Source organism: Suricata suricatta, chromosome 5 (genome assembly GCF_006229205.1).
Source record: "Suricata suricatta isolate VVHF042 chromosome 5, meerkat_22Aug2017_6uvM2_HiC, whole genome shotgun sequence".
Taxonomy (NCBI): domain Eukaryota; kingdom Metazoa; phylum Chordata; class Mammalia; order Carnivora; family Herpestidae; genus Suricata; species Suricata suricatta.
In genome coordinates this window covers 86649175-86669352 of record NC_043704.1, presented here as the reverse complement: position 1 = coordinate 86669352, position 20178 = coordinate 86649175, and the positions used below count along the sequence as shown (strand labels likewise).

Here is a 20178-nt window from a genome sequence, read left to right as displayed (position 1 = left end):
AGTTTTAGTGGGAGGTGGGGGGCTCTTGGGGGGCGGGGTGGGGGAGACTGTGGATCAGTCCACTGTACATTTAGTGTAGTTTATGTAACTGACTTTCACTACCAACAGTAGACTCCATTCTTCATGTTGGTAAGTATGGAAAGATTTTTTTTAAGGCATTTTGTAAGCCAGTTAAGTCTTAAATCTTATCTGAAACCTTAATCTGTCACTACAATAATTTTGTGGTTATGCTAAGAGCCATGTATATTTTTAGGTGATTCTTATTTTTGTTACTCCTTCTAGGTAAGCAAGGAGGAAGAAAAATTTCATTGTTTTATATTTTCTCAATATATCTTTAATAAGACCAAACTTCTTAATTCGAGTATGAATTTTCAAATGTAGTCATGATCTATCAATTTCATAAGAAAAAAAACCTTATCACATTTATGTTCCAAAGAGTGGTTGGAAAGCTTGGACTTCATGTGGTTTCTAGAAACACTTTTGGCTCTGGAACCTAAGTTGCAAATACAATTAATAGTTTCAATGTGATTCAGTCCTCAGACTTCCTTGGGTTAAATAAAATATAAAAGAGTATGTCCTTTTGGAACATAACACTTTACCATCTTGGGGAATGTGACATTACCAAAAGACGACTATTAGCACATCAAATGTTGACTTTGGAAGCTTCAAGAAGAAGTCCCCCACCACCCTTTTTTGGCCCCTTTTATTGTAGCAAATCTATTTCTCTATATTTTGTCATTCAATGAATTGAAGTCCTGTGGTATACTGCATTCATTAGAAGAAAAATGTTTTTAGATAGTCTTTTACTGGTCGCCCAAAAAGGATTTGACACAGCAAGATGCATGTGTTACTGTACTGAGAATATAGAATAATACAGTGTCACTAAACTTAAGACCTCTTCCCAGTCTTGCTGTTCCTAGCAAGAAGTTTGGCCTGTGACTGCACTTACTGTTTGTGCTCATCAGAAACTGTCAATGTCTGCTTTTCTTTTAACTTTGCAGTCTGTAACATCACGCTGTTTATTAAAAAAAAAAAAAGAAAAAATGACCGGTGTCCAAGCAATCCTTAGTGTACTCCATATTTTAAACAAAAGCCTGTGATAACTATAGTTTGCCATTTTTTTGAATACTCACAGTGTTGCTAGTAATCGAAATTTAGCTGAATTTGAGTTCTGATCAATAACAGCTAAGAATAGTTGAAAACCTGAAGCTATTATGCCTTAAAAGCAATTGTTCTGCCTCAGTAATGAATATTAGATATATCTGTTTGATATTAATTTCCTTTGAACAGAAAGAATTATGTGTTTGTATTTCAAGCAGAAACATACACATACGTATATGAATGTGTTTGTACACGTAGACAGGCTTTCTCTCTCGAGTCTGTTGGAGACCAGAACCTAAAAGTGAGGTGGGGCCAGAAGCAAACTGATTTTACTTTCAGTTGTCGTAAGCCTTGCAAAAGGGGAATCTGCACTTTCCTTGGACCAGTAATACATGTGAGCATCAATGTTCTGTACTTCTAAGCAGTTAACAGCAAATGATTGCTTACATTTTGTTTCTTTGCCAAATGGTTTGTGCGATTTTGAATCAACATTGTTCTAAATGGACTTTGTTCTCCAAGCATACTGTTCCTCTTTCCTGTGACGAGGTTATGACCTGAACCAAGCAGCCGCACTGTATGCGTGGAAACTGGTCATTGCAACACTAGGTTTCATGCCTTCACAGACTTTTTAGGCTTTAACTGAGTGGTTTTGAATCCCAAGAACTGCACATTGTTAGATGGGTGTCAAACTTAGTAAGAAATGGAATAGGTATCAGCCCTTTAGAAATCTATAGAATCTCAATTTACAAAATGATCTGAAATATGTATGCCTACATCTATTTTATTTCAGAAAAGTCTTTGGTATACAAAATAATTTACCGCAACCTTTTAAGCAGCATGTTCTTAATCTTAAACGCATATTATATTTCGCCAGGAGAAGGTGGGAAGGAATGTTCTACAAATCCCTACCGGCCCCTAGAACCAGCTGTCCAGGGAAATTACCAAGGCTGATTGAATTTATTTTTAATAAGAATTGTATATATTTAAGGTATACAATATGATTTGATATTGATATACAGTGAATGATTATAGTCGAGCCAATCACTGCACCACCTCCTCACGTTGTGTGTCTGTGTGACTACAGTAGCTGGAATCTACACTCTCAGCAGATTTCCAGTGTTGAGCGCAGTAGTCTTGCCATAATCATGCTGGACATGACATCTCCAGACTTCATCTTACAACAAAGTTTGCACATTTTAATTACCATCTCCCCATTTCCCCTACCTGACAACACCCCCCAGTAATCACTAGCCTCACCTCTGCTTCTGTGTATTTGACATTTTCAGAAGCCACGTATCAGTGAGATGCGGTTCTTCCCTTTCTGTGTCTGGCTTATTTTACTTAGCATCATGCCGTCAGGGGTTATCCATGTTGTTACAAATGGCAGGATCTCCTTTTTAAGACTGAATGATATTCCATTGTGTATATGTCTACACACCTCACGTGTGTGTGTGCATTGTGTGTGTGTGTGTGTAAGATCACAATGTATTCATCTGTGAAGGGACACAGATTGTTTCCATATCTTGGCCATTGTCAATGCTCCAATGAACAGAGGAGTACAGTTATTTCTTGGAGGCACTGTTTCCATTTCCTTTGGAATACCCAAAAAAAGGGATAAGGCTGACTGAATATTGAAACTTAGCAAAAAAAATTTACTAAAATTTTTGGGCATTTTTACTAAGTGCCAGAAACTAAGTGAGGTGCTTTACATACTCTACCTTGTTTATTGCTTAGCCTCGTGAAGGAAGAGATTATTTAACATTATAATATTTACATTATTATAAAAATAAATGAGAAGAGAGAGGCTTGAACCTTCATTTCAGTTCAGCTGAATTGCTGGGGGATACATATCTGAAAAGTTGTAATTATGGCCTATGAATTCAAATAAATCCTCTGAGACACACGTTTTCTACTCTTCCACACTAGAAGGAGGAGAAAGCACCAAAATTGTTCATTACTTGTCAAGTCAGCATTGCTTTATTTAGTCATTCAGTCTATTTAGTAGTTTGTGACTTGAAATTAGCTGCTTAAGGGCGTAATTACTCAGAAGCAAAATTTCTGTTTGGATTACATCTGCATATAAAAGTTGCTTCAAAAGTCTCATTCTTTCTATGGTCCATGATGTAAGACTTTTTTAGTAAAATTGAAAAGATACTTTGAGGTACATTGGTTTTCAGAACAAATTCATATTTTCAACTGCAAGTCAGCTTACTCTGAAAAGCACTTGTTGGGAGAGCCTTGTGACATTCACTGGTTAATACCCATGGCTGAGTCATTAAGGTACGGGCGTTTGCTGACTGTCCTCGTGGGACTTTTCTACAAAGCAGAATATCTGAGATGAATGTTAAATTCCATCCAGAAAGCTTCTCCCTACTTTCCATTTCTGGCCATCTCTCCCACCCCCACCAGAATGTGCACAAAGAAGAAAACGAGCTTATGGAAAGCATAATTAACTAGGAGAATGTTGCTGAAAGAAAAATTACATGGTACATGGCAAGGTTAAGTACAGAGAACTCTAAACTTAGTGCATTTGCCAGGAGTGGCTTTCCTCCTTTATCATGAATGGTGAAGCAAAACGGCAGGCCCACATTTTTTTTTAATTACCAGATTATTATCTTCCTGACAGCGAATGACTTGTTCTTCACTAAGAATTTTTTTGAGAAATGCTTTGATGTAAACTATATTGCATAGACCTAGGCTGGTTGTTCGGTACTAAATACCCTCCGTCATTTACTTCCATGCAGCCAAGTTCCAGCTAGAGCTGAAATTAGATAAAGCACAGCTACCGTGAGCTCATTTTGCCACGAGGGGACAAAAAGCACTTCCTTGGTTCATGTGGAAAGAAATTTAGGGTAGAAAAAAGACAATGAATCATTATATGTGTTCATAGAATAAATGCATACTAAGGCTTTTAAAAAAATGTTTCCCCTGTTACTTACGTGTGCTTACGTTGAATTGCCTCTACATGGTTACTTTGCAAGCAGGCATCATCAGGTCCTCAGGTGCAACAATCACAGGTATCTAAAGGCTAGGACTTCAATCTGGCCCCTGTCTTCAGATCCTTCTGCCCCTTTCTTTGCTCCTCCCCACACTCCACAGTTTGAATCGATGCTGTTCCATATGAGGTACTTTGCCACCCACCTGGTCTCCGAGCGCAGCGCTGTATCTGTCGCACAGCAGGGACAGGTACTGTGTTAACCTCACCATGCCGACAATCAGGGCGCCGCCCAGCAGTGTCAGTGAAGGCCAAAATAAACAGTGGAAGATAACCATCTGGTCGTACTTCTTTACGAGAATGACATCTTCAGATTGGCTGTCTGGGCTGTAGAAGCATGAAAAGGGAGTCCCATTTCTGTGATCGAAGAATTCCTTTATGTCCAGCACACTACTGAGCAAATCGTTCCTATCTCGGTGGCACGTGGGTGTGTAAAAGCACTAGGAATGTGGAAGAAGAAGAAGAAAGATGAGGGCACCGTCCCCCAAACCAAGCATTTAAACAACAGTTTTCATTCTGAAAGCGATTCAAACTGAAGCTATTCGTGAAGAGTCTCAATCTCAGAAGCTGGTGGAAGCTGTTGTAGAGCTCACGGGGACGTGTGGGTGGGAGAGGGCACAGAGCGATGTGGCCATTTCCAGACACTAAGTGGAAAGGGATTCTTAGAATACAGACATAGCGGAAGAGGCGCTGACCAGCTCCATAAGGACCGCCAGGCCCCCTCGGTCTTCGTCCATTCCACAAATAATGACTGAGCTCTCACTGTGTGCTCTCAACACCTATCAATGCCGGTGTCATCTTTGTCTTGATTTCCTGCAGTAAAATCTTTCCCTAAAGTACAGCATGTTGAAGCTTTTGCCCTAGGCCCACAGAGAGGGGTCCCACATGGGCTTTGGCTCCTGGGTTGCAGAACCAGGGAAGAAGGGATCTGTCAGCGGTGATATTTTTTCAAAAAAGCTTGAGGCTTTTTTTTAGCATATCCTCTAGGCCCTCGGGGCACTGTGCTTGGGGCCTATGAAATTGTTTGAGAGCTTAGAAATTATTGCATCCAAAATAGAAAACAGACATCATCAGATTGATTAGCGCCTAAGACAACAAAACATAGCATATCAACTAATCTAATGCAACCCAACTTTCCTATCAAAATCAAAATTATAATCCTTTACATTTTTTTGATAAGAAAAATTGCTTACTTGATGTAAGATGGGTTGTGAGGACATTTTAACATTTTTGATACAATGGAGAGTTGGGCCTTCAAAAGTCAAACTGCCCACAAATGACTCTGTCCACTGGCTCAGCCTGTGAATTTCACACACCATGCAACTGGCATGATTCCTTTCCATTCTCTAACCCCCATTTTTCCTCCAATAAGGCCCTTAGCTTCATTTATCCCGATCTGACCACCGTAGGGCATTCACTGGAAGGGAACACATTTCCCACCAGAGATGGTCCTGGGCACTGCACTCTGCAGGGGGCAGTCTGGCACAGAAGGGCAGCTGTAATTAGAACTCTGTAATTACATGAACTTTACATTACCTTGGAATTTATCCGGACAGCCTCTTCATTATAATGTAGGAGAGCTTTCTGACCTGAATGGGTGACGTTCACAAACACCTGAAGACACGGGTACTTGCCCCGGCCTCGGCAGCCGACACCACAGGAGAAAGTGCAGTCCACCCAGTCGTCCGTGATGTGAGTGTACATCGTGGTGCAATTTGACTCTTCTCTCCGAGTGCTTCCATTGGAAAAGAGAAATGATCTTCACCCTCTAGAAACTCTACTTTTATAGTTCTAATGTAATAACCCAAGGCATGTGTCTATTTCAAGGGAATGTGGAACCATTCCAGAAGGTCCATAGTGATAGGGGAACATGGAGAACATTGAGAAAGGAGAGAAACAACAGCAAATCGCTAAGTTTCATCTCAGTTATCACCTTGTTGGCATATTTCTTACTACACCAACCCTTAGAGCATTGGTTTTCAAACTTCAGAATCACCTGAGCAAGTTTGTTCGAGTGAAGAATTTGTGGATTCTAAGGCTTCACACCCTGAGATTTGGGTTTAGTTGATCTGAGTTGAAGCCCAGGAATCTGTATGTGCAGGAGTATTTACGATGCAGGTATTTGGCAAACCATGCTTTACTCTGACCACATACTCAGAAATCTTATCCTCTTTCATGCCTCGTCATCTCAAGATGCACCCATTGGCCTGTCCCAATGAAAATGTGCCTGTGGAAGGGTCCAACCACAGTCAATGTGGCCCTTCGTCAATACAGAATTCTAGTAACAAGGTACAATTCCATTCACTCCCTCTACTTCCAAAGAGGCAAATGCAAATCATAGAAGGCATGTCTCATTAGAAAACTTACCATGTTTTCCCTGTCAGTAGGTTCCTTAAGGTCAGGAACTACATCCTGTTCATCTTTATGTTCCTCAAGGCATAAAGCACCATGCCTCCCACACAGTAGAGGTTGAAGAAATGTTGTACTGAATGAAAGTTTGACTTGGAAAACATTCCTTGTGTATTTGCACATGGACTACATGCACAGAACGTTCTAGGTGCCATGAGAAGTGGTAGACAAAATTCCCGCCCTCAACAATTTCGTGGTGATGTTGAAAAGACAAGTAGGTATGAAATTATTAGAGGGCAGGTCCAAGATAACGCAGAGGAGGGTAAGAAGAGATGCTGGACAACGTACAGGACCACTCCTCAGGGCCCTCACACTCTCACCCACGTGAGTCCCTGACCTTATTTCCTGGTGACTTAAACACAGGAAGTTAGATTAGCAAATTCTAAAGTCAGAATGTTTGGAAAGCCTCATTTAGCTAGGCTCATACTGCTCTCCTACTAAGATCTTTGGCCATAAGTAAACATTATTCTTTATTAATAAACTTGAGACACAGTGCAGTTTAAAATAATCTCAAGGCCCAGGGCATTAAAAAAAAATAAATCATTGGATATAGCCTAAAGAATACAATGTTGGGCAAGTGAAAATATAAATATGTAAAATAAGGTTCTTTCACAGGTTTAACACCAGCCTGCTTTTCCACAAAATTAAATCCTGTACTTATTTAGACTATGCCTAGTCTAAATAAAATAATCCTTTAGAGTTGCCTGTTTGTCTGTGTTAGACTTAAACTCTCTGAATCCTAATCAAATACTGAACTGAGTGTGGCTGGAACCTTCCTTAAAGATTTCCGAAAGCTCCAGTATGGAGAGCCCTACCTATCTTCCTGTGTACACGGGCCAGGCCAGTCCTCTCAGGCAGAGCCAGGGACCTATTTAAAGTTTAGTTATTTATTTTTTGAGAGAGAAAGGGAGGGGCAGAGAGAGAGGGAGAAAGAGAGAATCCAAGCAGTGCAGAGCACGAGGTGGGGCTCGATCTCACGAACTGCACCATCATGACCTGAGCCAAAATCAAGAGGTGGACGCTTAACAGACGGTTCCAGGCGCCTGGAACCAGGCATGTATGTAGAGCTGAAGACATGAGCATGTTCTTTCAACAGCACTGTATGTCTATTTGTCTACAAATAGACAAAATCCATCATTTGATTGAGAGATGATGGTCGAAGGGAGTGGGAGCAGGCCATCTTCCGTGGAGCGAGAACACTCTCTGAGGTGGCACCACAGATGAGAACTCGCCACTCTTAAGCACTCACCTAATTATTTTAAGCAAACAATTTCCAGATGTGCTTAGCAAAGTAAAGTTTAAATACGAGCAACAGTCTGGCATCAGGTTGCAAAAGGTATCCTTAAAATATCTCCCAAATGATCACATTATTTAAAAGAATCTGACCTGGACCTGCACACAAGTGCTCATGCACATGCACACACACACACACACACACACACACACACACACACACACACATTTATTCAGCTTACATACATATATGTAATGCAGCTAGATTGATAATGAATGGATGGAAGGAACTTTGTAAACTGCAAACCATATGATCCCTTACAGTTATGAGAACTGGGCCACAAATTTCACTCTGAGCCTCCTAGCAGCCAAAGCAATGAAAAAAATATAACCACACATAAGATTCCTGGTGTCTGCTAAACAAAAGTAAGCTGGTTGGTCAGAAGCAGAACATATTCTTCTGGTGATAACACCAGAGGGAAACTTCTGGGCACTCCTAATGCTGGCACCGTGTTCCGCAGTGATGGGGCCCTCCACATTATTGCCCTAATAGTAACTCAGGAATGGCAAAAGGTGAATCTGAAAAATAACAAACGCAGGACACTTACTTCCTGTTCTATGATCCTTTTTCTCCTCTGAACTACTTGGCCTCCCTCTCCCACTTCTCCCGGGGCCTTCTATCATTCTGGCTAACCAAAGGCAAAGTGCCCTTGCTTCCCCCTACCCAGTACTGCCCTCCCTTGAAGTACCCCTGTTATAAAAGCCATCCTCCAAAAGTAAACAGCTCCTCCCCTGCCCTAATGAAATCTCCCATCCCCCGTCCCCACTGCTACAAACTTCATTAAAGTCTTAGGAGGCCAGATGTCTTATACCAAAATGACAGGCAAGTTCTTACCTGCTAGGTGACCTTGGGCAAGTTACTTGGCCTGAGTCTCAGATTTCTCATTTACAAAATGAAAATTAAAGGGCACCTGGATGGCTCAGTCGGTTAAGCATCAGACTCTTGGTTAGGCTCAGGTCATAATCTCACAGTCCTGAGATCAAGCCCCATGTCAGGCTCTGTGCTGACAGTATAGAGCCTGTTTAGGATTCCCTGTCTCCCCGTCTCTCTGCCCCTTCCCTGCTCTCAGTCTCTCTCTCCCTCTCAAAAATAAACATTAAAAAATAAAAATAAAATTAAAATTAAAATGATAAAATAATACTACCATCATAGGTTTACTACAGATTTAAATAGGATAAAATATAGTATATTTTGGCATATAGTATATATTTAATAAATGATAACTGTTATTAGCTATACTTAATAATGAATAAAACAAAAGAAACACTTATTGAGCAACTACTATGTGCTAGGTAGACACTGTCAAACTCAAAAAACTCAGTCTTAAATTAACTTTTATTGTGCTCACAAAGAAGACTTAAATTAACCCTTCCCTGTGATATCTGCTTGTTAAAGGAAGACTTTATTCCCTCCATGCATATCTAATTTACAGATCAGCTGTTGGAAGCACTTTTCAGATTGAAGAGGGTGAGTGGTAAAGGAGTATCTTCCACTTTGTTACCACACACTTCTCTACACCCACCCGCCTCCTGTCACTGATAAGGAACAGGTGAATCTATCACCCCGTAGACAGTGGTCAGGAGAGCTGAAGAAGCCAAAGCCAGCTTCATCTTCTCTACCATTGCACTTGAGTCCGGTCTGAATTGGAAATTCTGGGTCTCCTTTCTATGTTTCTTACCTGAGCATGAAAGGCTTTAGGATGGTTGTTCCAAGCAAGAAGAACATGAGGACTGAGAAGCCCATCATTGCAAACCCCAGCAGCATGGCCCGGTCCTCTCCAGCACTGGACGGTAGCTTCTTGTGCACGTCTGGTAAGTCTCCATCATTGTGGCCTAGATGTCTCCTCCTCCCTGAGGCAGAAAAGGCTGTCCTGTGGAGGAGGAAGTAGAAAGGAGGTATTTCAAGCTCATAGAGAGATGGGAACATTTACCAACCTATGGCTGGTGGAGGGGTGATCCAGTTTGCTGTCCCCCTCAGGGCTGTGAGCAAGTTCAGTGCAACACAATGAAATCCCACATTCAGAGCTTGGGTAAAAATCCATCTTAAAAGGCTAATATTATGTGTTATAAAATATAATGTAATCTAATATTATTTTTTACATATAACAAACAATCATAAGGAAGTCTTTAGAGATCTGTTTAATCAACGACTAGAAAAGAATTACCTGTCAGTAGTTTTGATTTGTATTATGTGAATAAGTGTTATGAACTTACTTCTCTGTCAGGGATATTGCACATCAGCAATGAAGATGATTTTTACACTATTTTATGAGTTCCACAGGTAAAGCATGACTCAAAAAGTTTAGCATTAACAGCATCCAGAAATAGGATTTGACTTGGTCTTTTATAGTCAGCAGTTGGAAAGGCAGAACACCTTCTATGGGGCTTGGGGGCCCATGGCCAGTCCACTCAGAATAATGAAGCCTCCACTGCTGTCTCCTTCCCCTCACCCCCCTTCTCCTCTCCGTTCACTCCCAGCTCTGTGTGATGGCCCCACATTTCTTCTCTCCTTCTCTCTGTTCTGTACCGGCAAACAGTACGATAGATTATTTCACATTGGGGGTCCAGTAAACAGTAAAGTCCAAAACAAAGGTTGCTAACTGGTGGCCTATGGACAGCATCCAGCCCCCAGATGTGTTTTGTTTGGCTTTCTGTGTGTGTGTGTGCACGCGCGCATGTGCACATGCGTGTGTCTGTGTGTGTTTAACATGGAATGAGTTGCTAATACTTTAAAAATCATGAAAATTCTCATAAAAATACTGATTATTAGCTTTTGAAAATATCATAAGGTCCACACTCCTGCCTATGAACAGCTGGCCAAACTATACAGAGTCTGTCCTTGTGGACAGGCATGTGTTCTCCAATTTGCCAGAGTCCTACCACTTCCTATCGTCAATGTCACTGATCTGCCACTCCTTGCTCGTTAGGCATGTGAGTACCAGAGGTATTTCCACTTAAGAGTCTTATCAAAATCTTAAGCCAAACAAATGCAGCTATAATGGTAGACCCTCAGGCACCATCAAGCTGCTTAAAAATCTCACTAAAATTTAAAGATGAGTAAAAACCTTGTCAAGAGACTTGTTACTCGTTTTCTCCCAAAAGCACATTTTATACTTCACCCCACATCCTTCTCCTTCCTCTCCCTAGCTCCCTTTCTCTCTGGCAACATCTTCAGAATTCAGAGAGGGCGAGGGGAACGTCGGGCAAGCTGGGATATTCCAGGGGCCTGCACCAGGAAGCTCTGGCTTTAGCGGACAGCAGCACCCCTGGGTCATACTACTCGGGTTCAAGACCCAGTTTGGAGATGTTCAGTCTCCTTTGATATTCTACTCACCCTCTATCAACCCACCCTCAGAAAATGGGCAGAGGAAAAAGCCTTTTTCATGAAATTTGAACTGGTACATTTCATAATTTGTCGACTAGTATGATAGATTAAGAGTTTTAGCCACAAACTAAGATTTGGATATTTTGTGGGCTTCCAATACCCACTATCCTCTCTTTTCCCTCATGTTCTGGAACTTGACTTTAGTTGCTTCGTATTGTAAGGCATCCCAGAGGTTTATTGTAAGATACCAATGGAATCTCCACGTGAAAGAGGCTTATTATAAGGCCTCTCTGGCATTTCTCATATTTTGATTTAACAGACCCAATTATAATTACTAATATAGAAAACTGGTGTGAATTCCGTGTGCATGGACAGCATCTACACAAGGGACACCTTTAATCACCTGACCCTGGTGGCCAAGGGGCTGGTGTTCCTGAGCGCCACAGGAATGTGACGATTGGAAAGACGGTTCTTGGGAGGCCACCACCCCCAGGGCGCTGCACAGACAGCAGGCCGAACCACACAGTCTTCCTGTGAAAATGGCCTGCAGCTTCAGCCTGAAGTACAGGCTTCAGTTTCCCACATATGCAGAGGCTGAAAAGGCACTCCCGGGACACATAAGCAGGGATACACAATCTTTGCCCTCCCTCTTGGTCTTGCTATCACTCAACAAGACCTCCCAGAGAGGCACTTATACACTTGTTTGGAGCCCCAATTTTTGCAATTCATCCAGGAGACACTTCTAGATCACCTTGTCTGAAGGCCAAGTGGGTCTCCAATTGCAGCCCTACAGGACTGTATATATTTGCATACTTTTACAGCTGCTGCCTGAGGGTCTGGCTTCCAATCAGCCTTAAACTCAGTGCTAAATGAAATTCCTCCCCTTGGAACACTGACAGGTTTTGACATACCCTCAACAGCTGGGTCATAGAAAGAATAAATTGGGCAGTTTAGACAACCACAAAGTTTCGAGAAACGACCAAGAGCTAGGGAAAGGGTGAACAAGAACACTCATGACCTACGCAAGGCCACTCCTTCAAGACTGAGACAAGTAGCTCTTTTGCCTAAACAAACACAGAGTCCAGCAAAATGAGAAAACAAAGAAACATATTCCAAATGAAAAAACAACACTAACCCTCAGAAAAAGACCTTAATGATGCAGAGATAAGTAATCTACCTGCTAAAGAATTCAAAGTAATGGTCATAAAGATGCTCACCAAACTCAGAAGAAGAAAGAATGAACAAGGTGAGAACTTGAACAAAGAGAGAGAAATTATAAGAAAGTACTAAACAGAAGTCACAAAACTGAAGAAGACAATAACTTAACAGAAAAATACACTTGAGAGGTTCAACAGCAAATTGGATGAAACAGAACACATCAGCAAGCTGGAAGACAGAGCAATAAAACTCAACCCAGTAGAGCAATAGAAAAAAAGAATTTTTAAAAATGAAGACCACTTAAGAGACCAACATTAAGTAGAATAACATTCACATTATAGGAGGTCCCAAAAGAAGAAGAGAGAAAAAAATGGGGCAGAAAAATTATTTGAAGAAATAATAGCCAAAAAACTCCCTAACCTTAAGAAGGAAACAGACATCCAGCTCCAGGAAGCCCAGAGAGTTCCAAATAAGATGAACAGAGAGCCACATCAAGACACATTATAACTAAAATGTCAAATATTCAAATAAAGAGAGAATCTTAAGGAAGCAAAAGAAAAATAAATTGTTATGTACAGCAGAAACCCCAAAAAGCTATCCATAGATTTCTCAGCAGAAACTTTACAGGCCAGAAGGAAGTGGCTTGATGCAATCAAAATGTTGAAAAAAAATTCTAACCAAGAATACACTACCCAGTGTAATGAAATTAAATGAGATTAAAAAGTATGCCACATAAAGCAAAAGCTAAAGAAGTACATCTCTCCTAAACTGGCATTACAAGAAACGTTAAAGGGATTTCATTATGCTAGAAAAAAGAAATGACACTAATTAATAACAAAAATTAACTCAAAATGGGTTAAAAATGGAATGATTGGGTAACTCAGTCGGGTAAGCATCCCATTTTGGCTCAGGTCAGGATCTCACCATTCTCGAGTTTGAGTCCCCATCGGGCTCTGTGCTGACAGCTCAGAGCCTGGAGCCTGCTTCGATTCTGTGTCTCCCTCTCTCTCTGCCCCTCCCCTGCCCGTGGTCTGTCTCTTTCTCACTTTCTTTCTCAAAAAAAAAAAAAATAAATAAATAAAAATCTTTTAAAACTTTTTAAAAAATTGATTAAAATTTTGAATATAAGACCTAAAGCCATAGAACTCCTAGAAGACAACATAAGTAGAAAGCTCATTGACATTGGTCTTAACAATGGTTTTCTGGACCTAACTCCAAATGCAAGGAAAAGAAAAGCAAAAATAAACAAGGACTACATCAAACTAAAAGCTTTCCGCACAAGAAGGCAATCTGCCAAGTGGGAGAAGATATTTGCATATCATATATCCAATAGGGGGTTAATATCCAAAATATATCAAGAACTCATACAACTCAATAACAACAACTTTAAAAATCCAATTTAAAAACTGGGGAGAGGGCACCTGAGTGGCTCAGTCAGTTAAGCATCCACCTCTTGATTTCAGCTCAAGACATGACCTCATAGTCTCATAGTCATGAGAGGGAGCCCCATGTCAGGCTCAGTGTAGAGCATGGGGCCTGCTTGGGATTCTCCCTCTCCCTCTCTTCCCCCCTCCACTAGTTCTCTCTCACACACACACAAAATAACAAATAAACTTTTTAAAAAACTATAATTAAAAAAATTTTTTAATGGGGAGAAGATCTGAATAGACATTTTCCAAAGAAGACATACAGATGACCAACAGACATATGAAAATATGTTCAATATCACTAATCATCAGAGAAATGCAAATCAAAACCACAAGGAGATATCACTTCACACCTGTCAGAATGGCTAGAACCAGAAAAATAGAAGTAAGAAGTATGGGTGAGAATGTAAACTGTTAGTAGCTATAAATTGGTGCAGCTACTATGGAAAACAGTGTGGAAGTTTCTCAAAAAATTAGAAAGAGAACTACCACATGATCCAGCAATTATACTACCAGGTATCTATCTGAAGAATATGAAAACACTAATATGAAATGATACGTGTACTCCTATGTTCATAGCAGCATAATGTTTATAATAGTAAGATATGGGAACAACCTAAGTGTCCATCATTGGATGAATGAATAAAGAAGATATAGAAGATATTGGAATTCTACTCAACCATAAAGAAGAGTGACATCTGGCCATTTGGGACAACATGGATCGACCTCAAGGATATTGATGCTGATTGAAATAAGCCAATCAGAGGAAGACAAACACTGTGTGATTTCAGTTTTATGTGAAATCTAAAATACAAAGCAAATAAACCAAAACCCAGACTCAAAGATACAGAGAACAAATTGAGGGTTGCCAGAGGGAAGTCTGCTATGGTGGTGACATGGGGGAAGATAAAAGTTCAGACTTCCACAGGCACCTGAGTGGCTCAGTCATTTGATCATCTGACTCTTGATTTCAGCTCAGGTCATGATCCCATGGGATCAAACCCCATGTCAGTCTCCATGCTGAGCGTGGAGCCCGCTTGGGATTCTCTCTCTCTCCCTCTCTCTCTCTCTCTCCCCACTCCCTCCCTAATTTAATTAATTAATTAATAAAAGAAGTATAGACTTCAGTTATAAAATAAAAAAACTCATGAGAAGTTCAATGTACAGCATGGGGAATATAGCCAATAATATTGTTTTAACTTTGTATAATGGCAGATGGTAACCACACTTATTGTGGGGCCATTCTGCAACTACACAAATGCAAAATCACTATGTTGTACACTTGAAACTAATTTAACATTGAATGTCAATTATACTTCAATTTTAAAAACTGCATAACCTGATTCTGATCTAATTTAGAAATAAGACAGTTCTGGTAGTATACTAGACTCTCCTTTCTCTCATAGATGTGTTATGAAGGATAATATTTCATGGCAGGGAGGAAGGATAATATAATCACCAAAATGAATATTCAGATATATTTTTATTATTATGAAATAAAAGGCTTCTGTGTCACCAGCACTGTGGACTAGATACTCACTCTAGCTGCAAACAACAAAAACATTTTCATCAAAGCTTACAAAAGGTTGGAAATACTCCAAGGACAAAAACTATGCAAAAGTGCGAACACAGTGGGAGGAAAAATATACTCAAGTAAACTTTGACCCTGAAGACGTTTGCAGTGCGGAACTCGATGACTTTGAGCTTCAGCTTCACAGTGTGGGGGGAGGACTCAGGGACGGGAGACACTGCCCAGGGCCAGTCAAAGGCATGGGAGTTAATGTACCACTCAGCTAGAACCAAGACCACCAATGACCTCATACTCACTCAGCATAAGAATGAATTAGAAATAATCACCTTCACACACACCTCCATAGGAGATTGCAAGGAAAATACCTTTCTCGAACCTTGACACCAAATAAAGCAGGAAAATTACAATCTTCCCTGGCAGGAATATTGCCAATATGCTGGGAGAGACCATGGGAAATACACAGATGTAGAAAGGCTGACATTTGTCAGGCAAAGTCTAATGAAAAGCAAGCTGACACTAATCTTAAGGTTAAGAAGTTTTTTAGAAATAAAGAAGATAGTAATATTGATTAAAGATTCACCTGGAAAAGCTAACAATACTAATTTATATGTCCCTAATAGCATTCCTTCACTGACAGAACTATAGGAAGAAACAGACAAAACTCACAAATGATGAGATATTTTTGCATCTGCTGTCAGTAATTGATAGCTCAACCAGACAAATCAGTAAGGAAATAGATTTCAGCAAAGTAATTAACAATGTAACATTACTTTGTAACATTACTTTGTAATGTTTGGGTCCATTACTTTGTAACATTACTTTGTAATGTTTGGGACCTCCTTTGTTAATTACAAAGTAATATATTATCTAAGTGATAATATAGAATGCATGTATTCTATATATGCTACAAATATATATTCTTCTCAAATGTATGAGGACACTTATGAGACCTAACCACAAACGGAGTCATAAAGAAAGCTTCAACAAATCTCAAAGGATTCGTGAAAGTAATATACTTTTCATATGCTCATGTTATGAAACTCGGAAAATGTGGAAAAGTCTAGAGAAGAGAATAAAAATCACGCATAGTTCTACCACTTAGGGAGAATTTCTATTCACCTACTAGGTTATTCCCCTCCTCTATATTGTTTTAAATAGAAGATCATTCTGGATTTAGGTTGTATTTTTTAAATCTCTTTTCACTTACCACAGTAAGCACTCTCTTACGTCATGAGCAATTCTTTGTAACCTTTCTATTGGCTTCATAATATTCCATCAATTGGATATGCCATAAATCCCTTCCCTATTTCCTTATTGTTGAATATTGGAGGTTTTTCCCCAGTTTTCTGAGACCATAAATATCCCTGTAATTAACTTTGTGGTATTTACAAGCACCTTTCATCCAAGGACCTCAAAGCACTTCAGAATGATCTCATTTTGCTCTCTAGCCAGCGAGATGAGTGACTAGCATTTTTATTCCGTTTTGCCAGCAGTGTATTTCCACTTCTAACTGGAGATATTGTATTCAGTCTAGGCCGTCCCCACCCCCTTCTGTTGCTTCCCTGCAGACAGAACTGACTTTCCCACCAGCCCTTTCCCACACATTGCTACGGGCACCTTCGGGCTTAGCCTCCGGCAAACTCCATTTCAAAGGGCTCAAACAGCTCCTCCGGCTGTGATCCCCACAGAAGCCAGAAGCCTGGAGCCTCTCCCTCCAACAACGGAACTGGTGCAAGAAGCGTCCTTGGGAAGATGCTGCTGTTCATCAACGCTTGATGATCCCTCTGACACTCATTTCACGTGTGTGTGAAACTTCTAAGTACTGGGATGTTAAATTAACATTTTCCTGTAATTTGTTTGTGTTACAGAGGAGATTTGGGTAATTGTTTTTATCCTTCTACTTTTTAAATTACAAAATTATTTAACTACTTCTTTTGAAACAGCAAATGAGGTTGAGCAAAGTCAGCATGGTTCACAGAGTTCAGCAAGAGGAAAGAGCAATAATCCAACTGTGCATCTCAGAAATGAAAATGGGAGACTGTATTGCTTTGGGGAGAATACAACTGCTCTTACATCTAGTTAATTATGTTATGAACAAGGCATTAAAACTTGTTCTCTTGCATGTTCGTCATTTGATCTTCTGCCATTTAGTAATTCACTTTAATTGTCTTTTCACAAGAGCATTAGCACATTTCTAGGAGAGAAGTGCTTTTGCCTCGACCTCTTTCCCCTTTGGTCTGTTTCTTACTCCTCTGACCCCACCTCTGCCCAAACCCCTCTATTTCACTTTCCTTCGTTCTCATTCAAACTCCCATGAGTGTAGTTACAGGGTGAATGTAATGGCTGCTGTGGGCTTTACTGTTTCCATTTCCTCAGCTCCCAACCCCACTTGAGCCACTAATAAACCATCCATGTTTCCAGATAGAATGTGTGAACTTGGCTGGGAGATGTGCCCCTTCCAAGAGTAACCTGGCAAGCTTTAAATAGCCCTCAAACGCCTCAGGCATTGCTCTTCTCTCAATTTCTGTGCCCAGTTCCAGCTACCCCACTGGTCCAAACACAAAGACTGGAGCTTCCTTTAAGGCATTTCTGCTTTGCATTTCTCTGGGGAGAAAAGACATCCTTAAGATAGCCTCTTTCACTTCCTCCTTGGTTGAGGGGTGCCTGGTTGGCTCAGTCCATTAAGTGTCTGACTCTTAATGTCCGCTCAGGTCATGATCTCATGGTTATAGGATCAAGTCCCAAGTCAGGATAAACACTGATAATGCAGAGCCTGCTTAGGATTCTCTCTCTCTCTCTCTCTCTCTCTCTCTCTCTCTCTGCCCCTAACCTGCTCACACTTGCATACACTCTCTCTTTCTCTCAAAATAATAAATAAATAAATAAATAAATAAATAAATAAATAAATATTTTTTAAAGGTGGATGATTAGTAACAGTGGCTGAAATACAGAGAAAGTATAATGGAATCATGCAGAGAGCAGTACTAGAGACTAAGCCAAGGCATGTAGAGACTATTACTATCCCTGCTTTATGGACAAGGGAATGAGGCAGACAGAGATTATAGGACTTTCCCACAGTCATATAGCTAATTAACTGGTGGAACTGAGATCTAAATTCAGTTCAGTTCGGTTGTGACTCCAAGGCCCAATCATGCTTCACCAGGGGGACCAAATGCTGGTGGCAATTTCTTTATCCCTTCATTCAACCAAGAGATACTTATTCAGCACCAATCGTGTTCTCGGCCATGTTCTAGTGCTAGGGGGCCACAGGTGAGTTTTTTAAAAAGTCCCTGCCCTTCAAAAATTTGAAGAGGAAGCCAAGAAAGGATGCAGCCCCCTGATGCTAGTGCAGCTGGGAAGAAGTCCCCAGGGTCCCCCAGGAGGCATGGCAAGCAGGCACCCCTTGCGGGTGGAGACCAAACCTAACCTCCTTATGGCCGTTCTTCTAGCCACAATTCAACAAGAGAAAGTCTGGTGGTGACTTACCTCCCCTGGCGCCTCCGGCCACCCTGGAGTGTAATCTGAACAGGGATGCTGAACGGCTGCATGAGGCCAGGGGGCTGGGCAAAATGGACTCCTTTCACCTGAGTCATAGCCTCTGAGGGCACAAGAAGGGCAAAGCTTGGGCATCAACGGAAGTGGGGTCCCAGAGGGAGCCGCCGGTCCCAGCGCGGGCAGCCATCAGAAGCACCCGAGCCTCCGGGGCAGCAGTGTGCACGCCCGCTTTCCAGGAGAGGGGAAGTCGAGGCAAGTGGGCGGGGAAGAAGGGGGGTCTGCATTTTCTCAGCAAGGCAGATTATCAAACCTAGACGCTCAAGAAGACCCTTAATGATTTTCTGCAGCCAGACCGGCTCACCACCGTTGCCCAGCGCCTGCCTCCGCCTGTCACCTGTGTTCCGCCTCAGCAGCCTGGTGCATTGCCATAGAGACCTAACCGCTTGTGGAAAGTTGAGGCCCAAGGGACCCTATGTAATTGGTGAGGGACATACTCAATTCAAGGTTTATAAAAAGAGGAAATGTTTTGCCCTGACTACGTTTCCCTTTTCACAAATTGTCTGTTAGAGTGCAAGAGAGTGGATATTTCCAGTTAATTGCATCCTCTGATTAAGAGAATTCGTTTTTCTACTATATGTGATTTCCCAAATTTTCGAGAGCCATAAAATAACTCACCATTAAACTATATCAAGGGGCGCCTGCATGGCTCAGTGTTAAGCATCTGACTTGATCTCTAAGGGTCCTGAGTTCAAGCTCCCTCCCCACACCCTTGGGGTCCACGCTGGGTGTGGAGCCTACCTTTAAAAAATCAAAATAAACTTTATCAAAGTTTTAAAAAACTGTGTCAAATGTCATTTTATCTTTCTTTGATAACCCAGAACACATTTGGAGATTTTTCAATACCCTCAGATCATGAACATCAATTACCATTATACCATAGCTTACTAAAACTGGATAATAAAATGTCAGGTAGACAACTTTTGCCATATGTTTTTGATAATGGTAATATCATATTACCATTTTCCAAAACATTACTGCATGCAAGAATATTAAGTATAATCTCATCTATAAATATCCATGTATATACAGTCAGATTAACTGTTACTTGCAAATATTTAATATTGTTTAAAATATATATTGATATATTGCTGATTCATATTTTTTTCTATTAGACTTATGGACTAAGTCCTTTATAAACTATTTGTTTCTAATGAACTCATATAATTTGGAATGAAATCTAATGGCAATTAAAATTTTTTCCCTTCTGCCCCCTCCTTGCAACTTAGCCTTATGAATATATAACCTTTCTTTTTCAGATTTAGATGTGCTAATAAGTTCCCCTTCCAACTGGTGTGTAACTCTCTTTGAAAAGGTAAATAATTTGCTACTATTTTTACACACTTGATTCAATCTCAGAAATATAATCATGTTTGAGCCTGTGAGA

At 40.7% G+C, this 20178-nt stretch overlaps 1 protein-coding gene across 2 annotated transcripts; it reads right to left on the bottom strand.

The window, feature by feature from the left end:
• Positions 1-846: 846 nt before the first annotated feature.
• Positions 847-18787, bottom strand: KCNMB3 (potassium calcium-activated channel subfamily M regulatory beta subunit 3). Of its 2 annotated transcripts, none has more exons than XM_029939847.1 (4): positions 18726-18787; positions 9478-9669; positions 5633-5831; positions 847-1015 (listed from the first exon to the last, which is right to left on the bottom strand). In XM_029939847.1, exons 1-4 carry the CDS (start codon positions 18785-18787, stop codon positions 962-964), a joined length of 507 nt encoding a protein of 168 aa, XP_029795707.1. In that variant the 3' UTR covers positions 847-961. The 2 variants fall into 2 exon arrangements, with proteins under 2 accessions (XP_029795707.1, XP_029795706.1); XM_029939846.1 differs by lacking the exon at positions 847-1015 and adding an exon at positions 3056-4536.
• Between the last annotated feature and the right edge of the window lie 1391 nt (positions 18788-20178).

Coding starts and splice junctions, on each gene's coding strand:
- KCNMB3 (XM_029939846.1), bottom strand. CDS start 18,787: ATGCAGCCGTTCAGCATCCCTGTTCAGATTACACTCCAGGGTGGCCGG. Junction 5,832..9,477: donor CTAAAGCCTTTCATGCTCAG/GTAAGAAACATA, acceptor TTCCAATGGAAG/CACTCGGAGAGAAGAGTCAA. Junction 4,537..5,632: donor CTGTCCGGATAAATTCCAAG/GTAATGTAAAGT, acceptor CCACATTCCTAG/TGCTTTTACACACCCACGTG.